At 37.4% G+C, this 16,172-nt stretch overlaps 1 protein-coding gene across 6 annotated transcripts in view; it reads left to right on the top strand.

The window, feature by feature from the left end:
* Positions 1 to 16,172, top strand: part of DMD (dystrophin) — a 2,144,556-nt gene that overhangs the window by 391,902 nt on the left and 1,736,482 nt on the right. For all 6 annotated transcript variants that reach the window (XM_047764837.1, XM_047764839.1, XM_047764840.1 and 3 more), the window contains exons 6-7: positions 5,481 to 5,653; positions 12,578 to 12,696. In XM_047764837.1, coding sequence (XP_047620793.1) covers positions 5,481 to 5,653; positions 12,578 to 12,696 — 292 coding nt within the window. The remainder of the gene's footprint in view (positions 1 to 5,480; positions 5,654 to 12,577; positions 12,697 to 16,172) is intronic.

Below are 16,172 nucleotides of genomic sequence, written 5' to 3'. Positions count from 1 at the left end.
AGGAGTAAGCAGCTTTGAGCAAAACTGTTACAAAGACAGTGTTAGGCATACTATACTTCCTTCTTTTTAAACTGCAAACCATCCTTTTTTGGGGGGGGCAGGGGTCAACTTGGTTCTGGGAACCAGCTGGCTAACTGTGTTGTTGCTCTCAAAGATCAGGCCCCCATCTCTGCTGGCTAACTCAAAAGAAATATTCAATTCCAGGGCTACTTTACACTAGAATGTTTGTTTGTTTATAAGATTTATTTATTTATTTATTTATTTTTACTTTTATTTTTTGTCTTTTTAGGGCCACAGGTGTGGCATATGGAAGTTCCCAGGCTAGAGGTCGAATCAGAGCTGTAGCTGCTGGCCTATGCCATGGCCTCAGCAATGCCAGATCCAAGCTACATTTTCTACCTACACCACAGCTCATGGCAACGCCGGGACCCTTAACCCACTGAGCGAGGCCAGGGATCAAACCTGCATCCTCATGGATACTAGCTGGGTTCATTACTGTAGAGCCACAACAGGAGCTCCCTATATTATTTATTATATACACAACATACAAGAAAGGATGGATTTTGCATTGCTGAAAGCACTTACTGTAACCCCCTGCCTACCTAGTGCCTCTGGGCAAGACAGGTCTTGATTTGTGGTCTTTTGCAAGCCTTTCACATGCTACTCTCCTTTTCTTATAAAAAACTTTTCCTCCCCCTCTTCACTCCTACTGCTCAGTTGTAACTCCTTTTAGTCCCAGAATGGATTCTGGGAAACAGACGCTGAGTTTAGCAGGCAGGATGTTAATTGATGCACACCCAATAAGAGCCTCATTCAGCCCCGTGGAGAACAGGGAGTTAGAATGAGCCTGTAGAGTTGTCCTGAGTGGGACTGAAATGGTTAAGTCTTTATACAATTTCCTTTCATCAGCCAGGGTTGCCCTAGAAGGAATATGACCTTCAGCAACATGCCTTTGCAACTCAAGTAGTTCCTCAGGGGACTCAAGGGTAATGTCTGCCTGATGACAGCTGGAGAAACAAGCCCTCCCTTAAAGGAGAATCCTGGTGGTGCAGCTCCATATCTGTCATACATTCTTTTCCCTGTTAACTCCTAGTCATTTTTTAAAATCACTGCTCAAAGACATTTTTTTTCTTTTTAAAAATAGATACACAGGAGTTGTTTTGTGGTGCAGTGGGTTAAGGATCCAGTTTTGTCACTGCGGCAGCTCAAGTTACCGCTATGGTGTGTGTTCAATCCCTGGCTGGGGAACTTCCATATGCTGTGGGCATGGCCAAAAAATTAAAAAAAAAAAAAAGATGTATAGCTGTGTGTACACACACATACACACATTTGTTTAAACTGATTCTTTTTCATACACACTACTATATAACTATGTATAAAATAGATAACCAACAAGGACCTACTGTATAGCACAGGGCACTATACTCAATATTCTGTAATAACCTATAATATAAGAGAATGTAAAAAAAAGAGCATATATATATATGTATATAAAATACACATATGCAGGTATGTATAACTAAATCACTTTACTATACACCTGAAACTCACACAACAATGTAAACAATTTCAATAAAAATTAAATAAAAACAAAAAATGTTTCACTAAAAATTTGAAGTGTTTCTGGAATTCTCTGGTGGTGCAGTGGGTTAAGGATCCAGTGTTGTCACTGATGTGGCTCGGGTCACTGCTGTGGTATAGGTTTGATCCCTGGCCCAGGAACTTCTACATGCCACTGGCATAGACAAAAAAGTTTTGCGGTGTTTCTAATTTCTCAGGTGATAAAAAGCAGAAGGGAGAAAAAAATTGATTCCTTCTCTCTTAGGGACAATGAGCCCTGAGCATGGGGAATTTTTCTGCTTTAAGACTCACCTTAGGAGCAGCTCAATGTCTGACTGAGGGTTAAGCCTTAATAAATGTTTTTTTTTTGCTAACTATATTTTATGTAGGAAAAAAAGAACTGATTATCTCACATTGCCCCTTATTGCTTATTTTTTTCTCAGCAGCATTTGTACCCTAGTAGAAGCAACAGCAATGAGCCTGGGGCTGATAAGCTGAATTAGTGACAAAATGATGCTAAAGGAGTTTTGGATTGAATACCATGTTGTCCTTTAACATTATGTGCATAGAGGGTAGTCTGGCCAAGCATTTCACAAATGAATCCCATTTATCATGGGAAGGTTGCCTGATCAGTGCAAATCCATCACCACCCCTGAGCCAGTGTCTGCCGATTCCAAACCCAGTTCACCACAGGACACATAGTACATGTCCCACAGTCTCTGTGCATGGAAGCTGTATATTTTATAACTTTAGAATATGATGAGAAAAATTATATGTCTTACATAACTATTTGACCTATTTATTCCCTAAGCAACTAAGTAAGCAGGTCAGGAAGGAATTAAGAAAACTGGATAATCCACCCCTAAATAATAGATTTAGTTATTAAGGGATAGTGACAAATATATGCAAAGATTTCTCATCTTCAGATCATTACCATGTTTACAAAACATCATCTCAAATCCTTTTCAAGTATTTTAAAGTTATATGTAATAGTCTATCCTAAAATTTGCATTAAATCTTTCATAAAAGAATGACTAACATTGGAGATATTAAAATATGTATTTTCGCTAAAGGCATTTGTTAACTTCTGCATGGATGAAGAAACAAAATAAAATGTCATATTTAGAATACAATAAATATTCATCATCTGATCAAATGTTGGTAGCATATGAACCTTATATTTCCCGAAAAGGAAGCTCTTGGTGGTAAAAACGAATCACATTTACCTATATGCTTTTTTTAAGTATATGATAAGGGTCTTGACTTCTATTAAAGAGTAGCCTAGTAATTATTCCTTTAATAGAATATGTAGACAGTTTGTTCTATAATGAGGTGTCAGCTGCATTCTTCAAACCTTGAAAATGGATGTCTGCATCAGATGAGTTAGAAGAATGACACTTTGAAATAGAATCTGCTGAATGGCATTTGCACCTGCACACAGCCTAGGAGAGAATCAAATGTCCAGAAACCAATTCATAAAAAATAAAGCCAAGCCTGGCTTTTTTTTTTCTTCCTGCATAGTCTTGGTTTCCACCTCCTTTCCTGGAACGGGGTTGAGGGGGACTTGCCACTGCAGGTCCTGTGTCTCCCTCCTGGCACCGTGCCCTCCTCTGCTGGCTCCAAGACCGCCCCCTGCTGGCGGAGTCATGTCTCTCATTCCTCATCCATCTTCCACCTTCTCTCCGTGCTCCTTCGGGGGTTCCAGCCTGCCTTTTCTCCTTGCTGATATCATGCAGCTGAGCTAGTGGCAGGGCTTGTACAGGACTCTGATGGATTTCCTACACGGCATCAGAGCGGCCCTCGTCTTCTGTTTCCTTTGCCATCTCCTCACAGCTGTCGCCAGATAATGGGAGGGCTGAAGCCCTGGCATTTGGTTTCTTTGCCGCCATGCTGTTTGCACTTGACTTCCATGTGATTTTTAACAACGTGGCCAAATTTCTCAAACAAGGCAACTCCGCAGAGGTGACCACAGCTGGCAAGGCAAAAGTAGGAGATTCCAACTGTGATTCCAGAGGTGGCCAGGGGACTGTGTGTTGGGAGGGAGGCTGTGACTTCTCAGTAACAGTGGGAGTTGCTGATGATGGAGTGGGCCCCCTCACAGCCCTGAGGTAATGCTCCTGAGCCCAGCACCCAAGATGCCACCCCTTGTAACCACTGTACACATGAAGGCACCTTGAATCTTCTACCCCTTCTCCCCATGTCTGTTTCATGGAACTGAAGCGCTTTAAGCTCTCTGCCAAAAAAAAGCACAAGGGAACAACACGGATACAGCCATGTGTCCCCCGGTTTCCTCCCACCACCCACCGCAAGAAGCATTTCATCTCCCCCCACCCACATGCCAGGAAGCATTTCATGCTTCAGGCAGAGGGGCAAGTAAGACAGAAGCTACGACAGGAACAACCTGCCCAACCCTAGTCATTTTTGTCTGTATTTAGTGACCTTATTCCTTAGGGAACTTTGCTGAGAATGATTCTTCCAAGATTCTTTTGTTCAAGGAGCACCAGTTCCTTCTTCTTTTTTGAGTCAGGGAGAAAACTCACCTATGCCCTGTCATCTAGGATTGAGTGTGTCCTGGTAACTACAACTGACATCCCCTTGAAGACCACCCCTTCTTTGCGTAAAAGGACTATTCTAAGACTGTTTTTTGTTTGTTTGTTTTGTTGTATATTTTTTGGTGGCATCTGCAACATGTGGAAGTTCCCAGGCCAGGGATTGAACCCTCGCAACAGCAGTGACAATAATGGATCCTTAACCTGCTAGACCATAGGGTACTCCATTCTAAGACTGTTTTAAAGCAAAGCCCATATACTAGCTTACCAGGCCCAAAAGATCCAAAGTACCAAACAATGGTAGCTGGGCAGGCCACAGCAAACTCTTTCTTTCCTGGCCCACCCACCAGCAGGCCAGAGATCCTTGGGCAGCTCAGGAGAGTGTGCTTCTAGATACCAATGCAGGTCCCTCCGAGAGGAGATAGGCCTTCTGTGTTCACATCAGGACCTATGCTGTGTGTTTCTCTTCAGTGGGATTTTGTAATTCTATAATGTTTTTATACAAAAGCAGCTTCTTAAATGGCACATCCTGTGACCCAAGAGGCCTCATAAATGAGCCAGAGTTCCACATGTTCTGGGCATTTGTAACCTTTATTCTCTTGCATGTGAATCTCTTACCCTGAAAAAAAGCCATAATGAATTAAACTAGGCTAAATAAAAACATACAAAAAACAAGGTGACACATCCACAGCTTTGGGGGATGAATACCCTTTTCCCTTCTTTTGTTGATTTTATTTTGTTTTGTTTTTATTTTAAATAAGAAAACTCATTTCTATTTTCTTTTTTTCATTTTGGTCAGTAAACATAATTTGCATTACTTTAAGTTTTAGTATGAACCTGAGGTTCATCTTACTATATACAATTTGTCCTTTGATTCTTATAACAACCTCATTGTATAGTTTAGTCAAGAACCCAGAGACCTAAAAAGGCTAAGTTGCCCAATTAACACAATTTGTCAATAGCAAAGGCAAAACTTGAACCTAGGCTTTTAAGAAAAGTAAACTTCTTCTCTTAGTCACTGCACCATTCTTCCTATCCTAAAATTATTAATATATTTTAAGTCCTTGGTTAACAACCAGTCTAACAAGACTTCTCTAGCATATTCATTGAAAGTTAGCAGATGAGCATCTAAAGATACAAAATTAATAGTTTATCAGGGAAGAATCCAGGAATGATCTTAAACATATTTAATAAATGGCATATCACAGAAACGAACCAATCAGAATAGACACCTGAGTAGTTAGAATGACCCTCACTACTGATTGACCCTAAAGTTTCCATTATTTTTAGCTGAAGATTAGGGCATACAAGTTTAAGTTTGTGTGTTTCTTGTTCATGCATTTTCTTATGAAATTTTCTTCCTATACCTAGGTCAAAAATGTAATGAAAAATATCATGGCTGGATTGCAACAAACTAACAGTGAAAAGATACTCCTGAGCTGGGTCCGACAATCAACTCGTAATTATCCACAGGTTAATGTCATTAACTTCACCACCAGCTGGTCTGATGGTCTGGCTTTGAATGCTCTCATCCACAGTCATAGGTAAGTACACTAATGAGACATTGAATAATATAAGTATTGATTTAGAGACTGATATCTTTTTCTCCAGGACGGTTCCAGATCATTTCCCACTATGCAACATGTTACTTATGTTGACCATATTGATTTAATCATCCATTGGAATGCACTGAATAAGAACATCCTATTTTTATGTGGTCTCTTAGTTGTCGAAATATTAAAACTATGGGAGCATGAATGCAGTTACAATGGGAGTAGGGGATCAACGTCTTTGAAATGGAGATTCTGCCAGAAAATCAAGGTTATATTCTAACTTGGCTAAGAATGGAGCCAGTCTTTCCATATAAATAATGTGGTTAGTATAAGCCTCAACTATAGCATTAAAAGTGTTTCCAGATATTATGTGAGTGGCTGTAGTACAATTAATTACCATCATCAGATTAGTAGTATGAAATAGAAACATTTATCTTATCAGAAACACACTTGATAGCAAATAGCATAAGGTCCTGTGTGTGTGTGTGTATATATATAAATATAATATTTTGGTATTAAAAGAGGCTCAGAGCATCTTCAATCAAGGCAAAGAGAAGACCACAATTAATTCTATAACACAGTGCTCAGAATATCAAAAGAAGTAATTGCTCTGGAACAGCAAAGCAATTGCTATAAAGCATGTAAGAGACTTATTTTGTTGATCTTCATAAAAGAAACTCAGTGTGACATAGGGAACCAAAAGTCCTTAACTATTCACACTATTATATTTTCTAAGATAACAAAATAGATGTTCATTTTTTCTTGTATAAAGAAGCCCAGTAAATGAATTAATAACTATTTAAGAAAGAAAACCACAGTAAATATAGATAATGAATGAATTTCATATATGTTACATATAATATATAAAGGATATATTATATGTATAATACATTTACTCTAAGGAATGCCTTCTTGGTTTTCCTTTTACCCATCTCAATCCCCCGAGTCAAATATATTGCCTCATTAACTGTGTTTGAAATGCCACTGGACTGCATCTTCCCTGATTTTCAATGCAGCTTATCTTTTCTCACTTTGATCTTTCTTTTGTTGACAAGTCTAGTCTACCATATTCCTATGCCAATCCTGCTTGTAAAAGTCGAGAATATAAATTTTCTTCCCATTTTACCAGTTCAGGGGCAAACACTCTCTAAATAAGCATCTTTGTCAGGTGTCTTGCTCCAGCTGGGTTTAATTAACCCCATCCAGACTGAGTTTCCAGGTGAAGGGACTCAGCAACCTGATTTTGGAAAGGAGGCAGCTCACACTCAACTGGCATGTTAAGCAATGTTAATGCGTTGTTTTTCCTTATTGTGACACGAAGAAAAATATACCACAGCCTCAACTCGGCCAGATGAGAAGAGATAAGAGACGTTCATTTTGCATTATAAGTCAGTGTACATTTATGCAGCCGCATTCTTCACAGTAAGGGCTGGAACGTATTGATCTTGCTGTTCATGTACACATTTGCAGATGAACAGAAATATCAAGGATCAGGTGGTTGTATGGTCCTTGTTGGCTCATTAACATTTTCTTTTCAAGTGGAAGACTTGAATCCTGCAAGCATGTTCACAGTCTACATTTGTTGATATTCTATTTCATGACTTCTGAATATATTTTTAACAGTAAACACATCCAGGTTTCCCTGTCACATCTGTCTCTGACCTACTCTTTATCTCTCCAAATATCTACATTTATATATTCTTCTGTCATATTGGATGAATCATCAGTCACTACCTTTTTTATACAAAACATGGTTACTTTTCAAGAGGTTTCTCACAGTTGATAATGCTCTTTCATGAATCATCCCCTTTTTATCTCTGACAGATGTTCATGTTATTTATCTAAAGAAAAAAGAATGATTGAACTTTCTGTTCCAGGGTGATTGTCATTGGTACACTTAGGAATGTCATGAGGTGTCCTGATTTCAGTAATTGTGAGAGTATATAGAACATAGGGCCGAACTTGATAAGGTACGTAGGAATTGATAGAGAACCTTGCCGAAGATCAGGCTATTCGTGCCTTTATATTTCTTTAAGGCTAAATTTTATCTTAATATGTAGGAAATTAAAAGTATTAAATTAAAACACAAAGTTAACTACAGTGCAGTTAAAAGGAAGCCAGATTCTACTTTTGTGGGAAAACCAAATCATAATTGATTGGAAATATGCTCAAAATATGCAAATAAGTGGCAATAAGTATAAAGGTGCAATTAAATTTTCTCCCTAATTTCTTATTTTAATTTATTACCATAGAAGTAGCATAGCATGTGGTTTAAAAAAGGAAAGATATTAGAGAGGAAGGCAAAGGATGAAAAGAAACAAAATTTGTCTCCTTATCCCAGCCGTACCCAGTGACATGGCACATCTTAGAAGTTGTAACTGTCAGAAAATTATTTTATTCTTTCTGATAGTTTTCATAATTATATATATTTATTTATTTTTTATTTTTTAAACTTTATTTTATTTTTGACCACACCTGCTGCATGTGGAAGTTCCCGGACCAGGGATTGAACCCATAGCACAGCAGCAACCCAGGCTGCTGCAGTGACAATGCCATATCCTTAACCTGCTGTACGACAAAGAAACTCATATATTTATTTCTTGATTAATTCATTTCTGACAGTAGATGGATTTATTCCTCAATATGAAGCCTACGAATATTACTTTTCATCCCCGTCTATTTCCTGTTTTCTTTTTTTCTTTCTTTCTTTCTTTTTTTTTTTTTCTTTTTTGCTTTTTAGGGCCACACCTCTGGCATATGGAAGTTCCCAGGCTAGGGGTCGAATAGGAGCTACGCTTGCCTGCCTATGCCTCAGCTACAGCAAAGCCAGAAACAAGCCGCATCTGTTACCTACACCACAGCTCACGGCAATGCCAGATTTTTAACCTACTAAAAGAGGCCAGGGATCGAACCCACGTCCTCCTGGATACTAGTTAGATTTGTTTCCGCTGAGCCACAATGAGAACTCGCTATTTCCTATATTCATTACTATGTTATAATCATGTTATTCTTATAATTATTGCCTGTATGACTTTAAATGACAGCAGTATACATTTCTTCATCAATTTAGACAAGATCTGTTGACCATCTGAAATGAAGGATGAGAAAGTTATCACCATTTTGTTTACTTCTTCCTCTCCTCTCCATCTTCACTTCTGCTATTATAGTATTATTCTTGCATCTACAATATTTGTAACATTTTAATCTCTTTTTAAAGGTGTTCTTGGCTTGAATCTATACATTGAAAATGCATTAATGTTATTTTATAAATGTAATTAACCTTAGGATAAAGTAATGGAAGTTAATGTTTCTGAGCAATTATTTTGTAGGCACTATTCTAAGTAAAATAGCCCCATCTATTTCTTATGACATACTTAATATCCTTGTCCCCATTTCACAAATTGGGAATCTGAGGCACAAAGATGTTATATCACTTATCTGAGACCATTTGGCTATGTCAACCTAAATAAAGAGATAAGCCAAGGAAAGCTCAAATTACCAGAAATTGAACTTATTTGAGAATAGCAGAGGGCTTGCAATTTGGGAAACACATGCTGTAGCAAGTTACATGTGAGTCCCTCAGGCTTAGGGCAGGCCGTGTGCATGGACAAGGAGCACAAAGAGGGGCCAGTCCAGCCAGAGTGCAATCAGTAAGTTCATAGGCTTGAGGATGGGGAGAGATTCTAGGTGGATATTCATTAGCTGGGAGATAGGTAAGGTGTGGTCTTCTGTAAAACAGTCATTTATAGAAAATCAGGCTCTCCATTCTTAAGTTCCATTCTTCTTAGGATGTGTGTATGAAATTCTCCATTTTATATCCTCCAGTTCCAGTTTGGACTGAAATCTTTCCACAGCTAATATGTGGTAGAGCCAGCATATGAGTTCATAGAGGACTCTGCTTATCTACTAGGCTATGTTGTCTCATTCAGTATGTAAGTTTCCTCAAAAGATTGGTAATCTTTGGTTGCATATTCTTATTTATAAGTTATGTTCTAGGCTAGCATGGGGAAGTATGTGGTTTTCCTCTTCAGTTGGTTAGTTTTACACTTCTTTATGCATGTGAAAATCAGTTATATAAAATATTAATTAATGATGCATTTTAAAGATGGAAAACTTTTTATTAGATTTTTGTTACTACTAGAATAGACCTCAAAGGCCATTCAGTATACCTTCTTTTTAAAATAACACTGAAGCTCAGATAGATTGCATGTCTTAGATTAACTCCTCACCCAGGTTATTAGCGGCTTAGGGGAAGATGAAGGAGATGAAGGGAAAAGGGCTTAAATGTAGAAGCAATCCTATTTTTATTTATTTATTTATTTATTTGTTTGTTTGTTTGTTTTGTCTTTTAAGGGCCACACCCACGGGATATGGAGGTTCCTAGGCTGAGGATCAAATCAAAGTTATAGCTGTCGTCCTACACCACAGCTCACGACAATGCTGGATCCTTAACCCACTGACTGAGGCCAGGGATCAAACCCATGTCCTCATGGAAACTAGTCGGGTTCATTAACCACTGAGCCGTGATGGGAACTCCTTTTTCTTTTTTTTTTTTTAGCAATCCTATTTTCAAGTCATACTCATTTAACCTTATTTACTAATCTCTGTAGGTGAGAAACTAGTTTCCCACACCCTGCCACCTATATTCTTTTCCACTTCCATTACTGAGAGATGGAAAAATAAATATGGGGCAGAGGTTGCATAGTAAAATTAAAACTTCATTAAAATAGTCTAGAATTTAACTTTTATTTCTTATAGTCTTTCTACTATAATAAACGGGTCCCAATTTATACATATTTTAGGTTCTAGTAAATTACTAGCTATTTTTGGTAACTTGGAGTGTATAGGGAAGATTAGATTTACTAAGAAATGCACAAAATTGTGGTGAACTAAACAGGGTAGAAACAAGTAAAAGGAAATGAGAGTCAAAGGAGACATAAAGTTATACTTTTATTTGTGATTACAGTTTTAGAGAATAACATCTAAGCCCATCCTTGTAACATTTTCTCTTGCAGAACATGAGTTCTTAAACAAGAGTCCATTGATGGACCCAAGCAGCCTAAAACTATGTAATTCTTTTTAAAAATATGGACAGGTATTCTGTATGGGTACATGTTTCATAGCACTCTTTGGATTCTCAAAGGTAGCTGTGATCCAGGAAAGGTGAAGAACCACTTAACTAATGGCTTCCAGTATTGTTGGAATAAATTGTAATTCATTAACAGCCAGGACCTTTTGCAAAACCACCCCAATCCCTGCTCCTAACCATAACTCCCACCACTCAATTTTAGAAATTTCCTAGTGGAGCCAGTCCTGTGAGGTCTTGACTGAGCACATTCTGCTCTTTCCTTCCCTAAGGACTTTGATTCTCTAATATCCAAAGAACTTACAATTCTATTCTCAAGCACTTTTCTTAAATCTAAACCCAAACTACCAGTTAAGACTCCCTTAAGCTCAAAAAACTTCCTTTGCCTTCTAAGACTTTAGAAAACCTTATATATTATTATCTGTGTTTATTGCTGTTAGAATGTAACTTAGGATATATGCATTTTTTTCCTTATTAGATTTGAAATCCTTGTAGGATGAGAACTGCCTCTTATACACCTCTATGTTTTTTCTGTTATCAAGTAAAATGATATTCATGTAGTATGTTCTCATCCATTCTTTGATATAGCCAGTAAATATTTAAGCCTCTCCTATGTCTAAGGCTGGGTTTCTAGAAGTGAACAAACCTGGCAAAAATAGTTCTATGTTCTGCATTCAAATGGGGAAGGTAGATACATAGATAAGATTAATTAAATGTATAACATGTTAAATGGTAGTAAATTCTAATGAGAAAAATATAAAGCATTTAAGAGGGATAGGAAGTTAGTATGTGTAAGTTTAATTTCGGGGCAGGCAGTTTTAGATGGAAGAAGGGCAGGGAAGGACTCATCAATAATGTGACTTTTAAGTAAAGACCCAAAGGAAGTGGAGGAGTGAGCCATGTCGCTGTCTGGGGTAAGACAATTCCAGGCATAGGGAACAGCAAGTCCAAATGCAGGAAATTATCTAGTCTATTTGAGGAATAAGAGGAGGGAGGCAAAAAATAAAATCAGAGAGTTAATGGGGAGCCAGGTCATATGAGACCTTGTAGGTCACAGTTCAATCAGTGAATTTTACTCCCCCGATAGCAGGGATTTGAGAAGGTTATGATGAAACATTTTATCAGATCACTCTAACAACTCTGCTGAGAATAAATTAACAAGGTCAAGGCTGAGAGTAGGGGAGCAGTTAGGAAGCTAATGCAGTCTATGCCAGCTAAGATGGTGTGGATTACAGTGATAGCAGCAAGCAGTCAAATTCTAGATATGTTTCCAACTAAGTGTTGTATGAGAGTGAACCAGTCATCAAAGTTGACGCTACCATTTCTCTACTGAGCACCTACAAGTTTGACCTTGTCATTGATTATTGAGGAAGAGAAAAGTAGAAGCGAAGTAGGTGGGTTGAGATAGTGGGATGGGGATGAATATCAGAAGCTCAGTTTTGGATGCTTGAGTCTTGTGATGACTCTTATGTAGAGATACCGAGTAAGCAGATGGATCTAGAATCTGGAGTTTAGGCAAGAGGTGTGGGCTAGGCTTATTGAATTGGAAGATACTAGTAAATGGCTGGTAATAAGATCCATGAGATGGGATGAGATTAACATTTTTTTTTGTTTCTAGGATAAGATAGAATAAATTTTTTTTTTGAAGGATTTTCATTTAAAATTGTGACTAGTTTAATTGAGAAATGTTATTGAGGGGTAATGAAGAGGAACATTCAACTCCTAAGGAATATGGGCGTGTGTTGTCAGTCAAAAATCAGAATCAAAGTGAGTCTCATGAAACATTTTAAATTGAATTATATTTGTCTTTATATTTGTGTGTGTTTTAGGCCAGACCTGTTTGATTGGAATAGTGTGGTTTGCCAGCAGTCAGCCACACAACGACTGGAACATGCATTCAACGTCGCCAAATATCAGTTAGGCATAGAGAAACTACTGGATCCTGAAGGTTAGTGCATTTTTGGACTACCACTGTTTTTAGTATAGTTTAATGTTTATCCTCTCAGACTTAACATTTCCACAAACTAAGCACAAAATAGAAATTCTGCATCATGTGTTTTTCTGTATTCCAGCTATATTTAAAATGTTGTCTTCCTGAAATATATTATGAATTTTCATATATGATTTTAGTTCTCAAAATACCAATGTCTAAAACTAAAATGTTAAACTTTAGAAAAAAAATCTAAGCTTTTAGAATGTATATGCCTCGTGGATGAAGTATACTGCATTTAGAGTACATTGACTCCACACAATTATAAAAAAGTTCATGTTTTGCTTATTTTACCAAGAGATTTGATAGATTAATCAGCTATAACTAATTAGCTACTCTTGCCAGTTTCATTCATACACTCTATAAAAGATAACATTGCTTATTGTTTAAATCAGGAAGTCTATTTCTGGTGCTGATTCTATTGTAATTTGCCACTCTGGGGAAGTCCTCCATTGAAAGGTTATGCATTTTCTGCTTTTTCAGTTGAGAGGCAGTACCGTATTTATATTTTTATAAATATGCTTAAGTAAATGTCATTCTTATCTCTGGTGCTGCATGGTCATATCTTACAAACACACGGATTAGAGAGATAATGATTCCTGATGTCTACGTTTCTTCTAGCCTATGAGGCACTTTTTTTTGTTTGTCAACTTCTTTGAAATTGCAGACTATATTCTCAGTTTCTTGAGGCTTTACCACACTCTAAACCCAGAAGTTGGAGAAGCAGTATCAGTGAGTTTGATATATGCAGTATAATAAAAGCTGAACATTAGGGTAGGGTTGTATAATTCTATGGTCTCTGGAATATTGAATTAGTCCCAAATAAGGAGATTCTTGAATGGTGGTCATAGATCCCATCAGGAAAAATTCAGAAATAACTCAGAGGACAACCTTTCACTGGTGAATTTATCATCCATCAGAATCTAATCTTCAGTGCTGCAGACCCAGAAACCTGATTGCTTCATCTTACTGTTAGCAGATCCCTATGGTGATGTTAGTGGTGGGGGAGTTAACTTTAAACAGGATGAAAAAAAAATGATGTAACAATAAAAGCAGGAGCTCAGTTATTTTAAGTGATATATTTAACAATCACAAGAACCAGGATACTTACATCTAATTGACCACTATATTGCTCTTGGCAAGCACATGGACTTAGGAAGGGAAAATTATAGCAATACGAACATATTTATAAAGTTAGAATCAGAGTAAGTTCATTAGAAATATTTCTTTTCCTGTAGTTCCCTTCCTGGCTCATTGGTTAACGAACCCAACCAGTATTCATGATGACGTGGGTTCGATCCCTGGCCTTGCTCAGTGGGTGAAGGTTCCGGTGTCGCTCACATCCCAAGTTGCTGTGGCTGTGGTGTAGGCCAGCAGCTGTAGCTCCTATTCGAGCCCTAACCTGGGAACTTCCATATGCCATTGGTGCGGCCCTAAAAAGACAAAAGCCCAAAAAAAAAAAAATTTTCCTTTACATAATGTATAGCTCCTGTAACCTCTTCAATGCTTCAGCAGGTGATCAACGTCCTTTCTGCCCCAGTTTAGCTCTAAGGGAGAAATTGTAGCAGTCATATGTCCTTGTTTTGCAGGATGGGGGAGGGTTACCTCACTGTTGACTTCTAATACCAGTATACATGTTTTTGCATATTTCAGTGAGGTAGAAAGGGCAGACATAATGAAATTATGAACTCCACCCTATGAGGATAAGAGCTGTAGTGTATGAATCTAAAGGATAAGCCTATTAATAGTTTTTTTTTATTATTTTTGTTAAATCCACATACAATAGTCTGTTCCCATTGTCTAGGATATATGCCCTAGTTATTTTTATGTGTGCCCCATTCTTTCATTAAATAGTAAGAGCAAGTTTAAAATAGATCTTTTTTTTTTAAGTGATAAAATGGTTTTTGATCTCCAATTCATCCTTTGAGTCAGTGAGGTAGGGGTACCTAGATAGGTGTCCACATCATAATCAGAAAGTAGGTTGATGAATCTATAATCAGAAAAGGACAGTTACATAAATAATGTATTTTAGAGCATAAAATATCCTGGTATACTCAATTCCATATGTTCTCCCAAATGGAAAGTATATGTTGGAATGCCCATCATATAGGCTATTGGACCTCCATTATAATATCTCAAACTTAACAGTTCAAAGTCAACCAAATGCAATGAAATACAAGCTGATGAATAGCGATCAAGACTCTGGTTATAGTTTCTTTTTGCCAGTGAAATCTTTGATCTGAAAACTTGCTATTTATGGTCTCTTTTCCAATTCAAAGAGCATTTTGTCTTCTAAAATGGTTTATAAAAATTTTTATGACTTTCAATAAGATGAAGATTCTGTATAAATTTTATATTTTACACATCTATCAGTTCCTGCCAGTATGTTAGGGAAATACCCAAATATGCATTTAAAAATATTGTTCAATTGTACAGCACAGGAAACTATATCCTTTCTCTTAGGATAGAACATGATGGAAGATAGTATAAGAAAAAGAATGTATGTATATGTATGATTGGATCACTATGCTGTACAGCAGAAATTGGCACAACACTGTAAATCAACTATACTCTAATAAAAATAAAACAAAATTTAAAAAAGTATTGCTCAGGAGTTCCCCTCGTGGCTCAGTGGTTAACAAATCCGACTAGAAACCATGAGGTTGCGGGTTCGATCCCTGGCCTTGCTCAGTGGGTTAAGGATCCGGATCCGACTTTGCCGTGAGCTGTGGTGTAGGTCGCAGACGCAGCTCGGATCCCGCGTTGTTGTGGCTGTGGTGTAGGCTGGTGCCTACAGCTTCGATTCGACCCCTAGCCTGGGAACCTCCGTATGCCACGGGTGCGGCCCTAGAAAAGGCAAAGAGACAAAAAAAAAAGTATTGCTCAGTATTTTTCAAGAGATGATATCAATGATAGTAAAAAGAAAAAAACATTAACTGAATCATAAGGATTTTTATTTACTGATTAGTCAGTTTCAAAAGAAAGAGTAGTATCTCATAGAAATCTAAGAATCTTCAATGTATCTCACAGGGGAGATTCATTGACTTCTTGCCTGCCCTGTATAACAATTACCTTTGAGAAGTTCATATTTTTATTTAAATATTGGTTCTTTATTTATGCAAGACAATGTCAGCTATTCTCCAAAGCAATTTTTACTTCATATCTAATATGCCCTTTAGAAGGCTAATGAAACATTTAGCTTTATATTTGGGAAGATTTTTATATAGGGGTATTGAAGATATAGCTGGCTTAAAAAATACTGGCCCAAAGATATTTTTAGAATTTGAAACATCTTCTTTGTTGATTGGGTTGATTTATAAATTTAAAAAGTCATTGAAATATAATTTGGAGCTTTTCATATCTTGCCTATATCAACTCTGGTGTGCTTTTTTTGGCCTTAACTGGTGTTTTGAGGCCTGAGGTTTGATTTTAAG

Source organism: Phacochoerus africanus, chromosome X, assembly GCF_016906955.1.
Source record: "Phacochoerus africanus isolate WHEZ1 chromosome X, ROS_Pafr_v1, whole genome shotgun sequence".
Lineage (NCBI taxonomy): Eukaryota > Metazoa > Chordata > Mammalia > Artiodactyla > Suidae > Phacochoerus > Phacochoerus africanus.
This window is presented reverse-complemented; position numbering and strand designations above follow the sequence as displayed.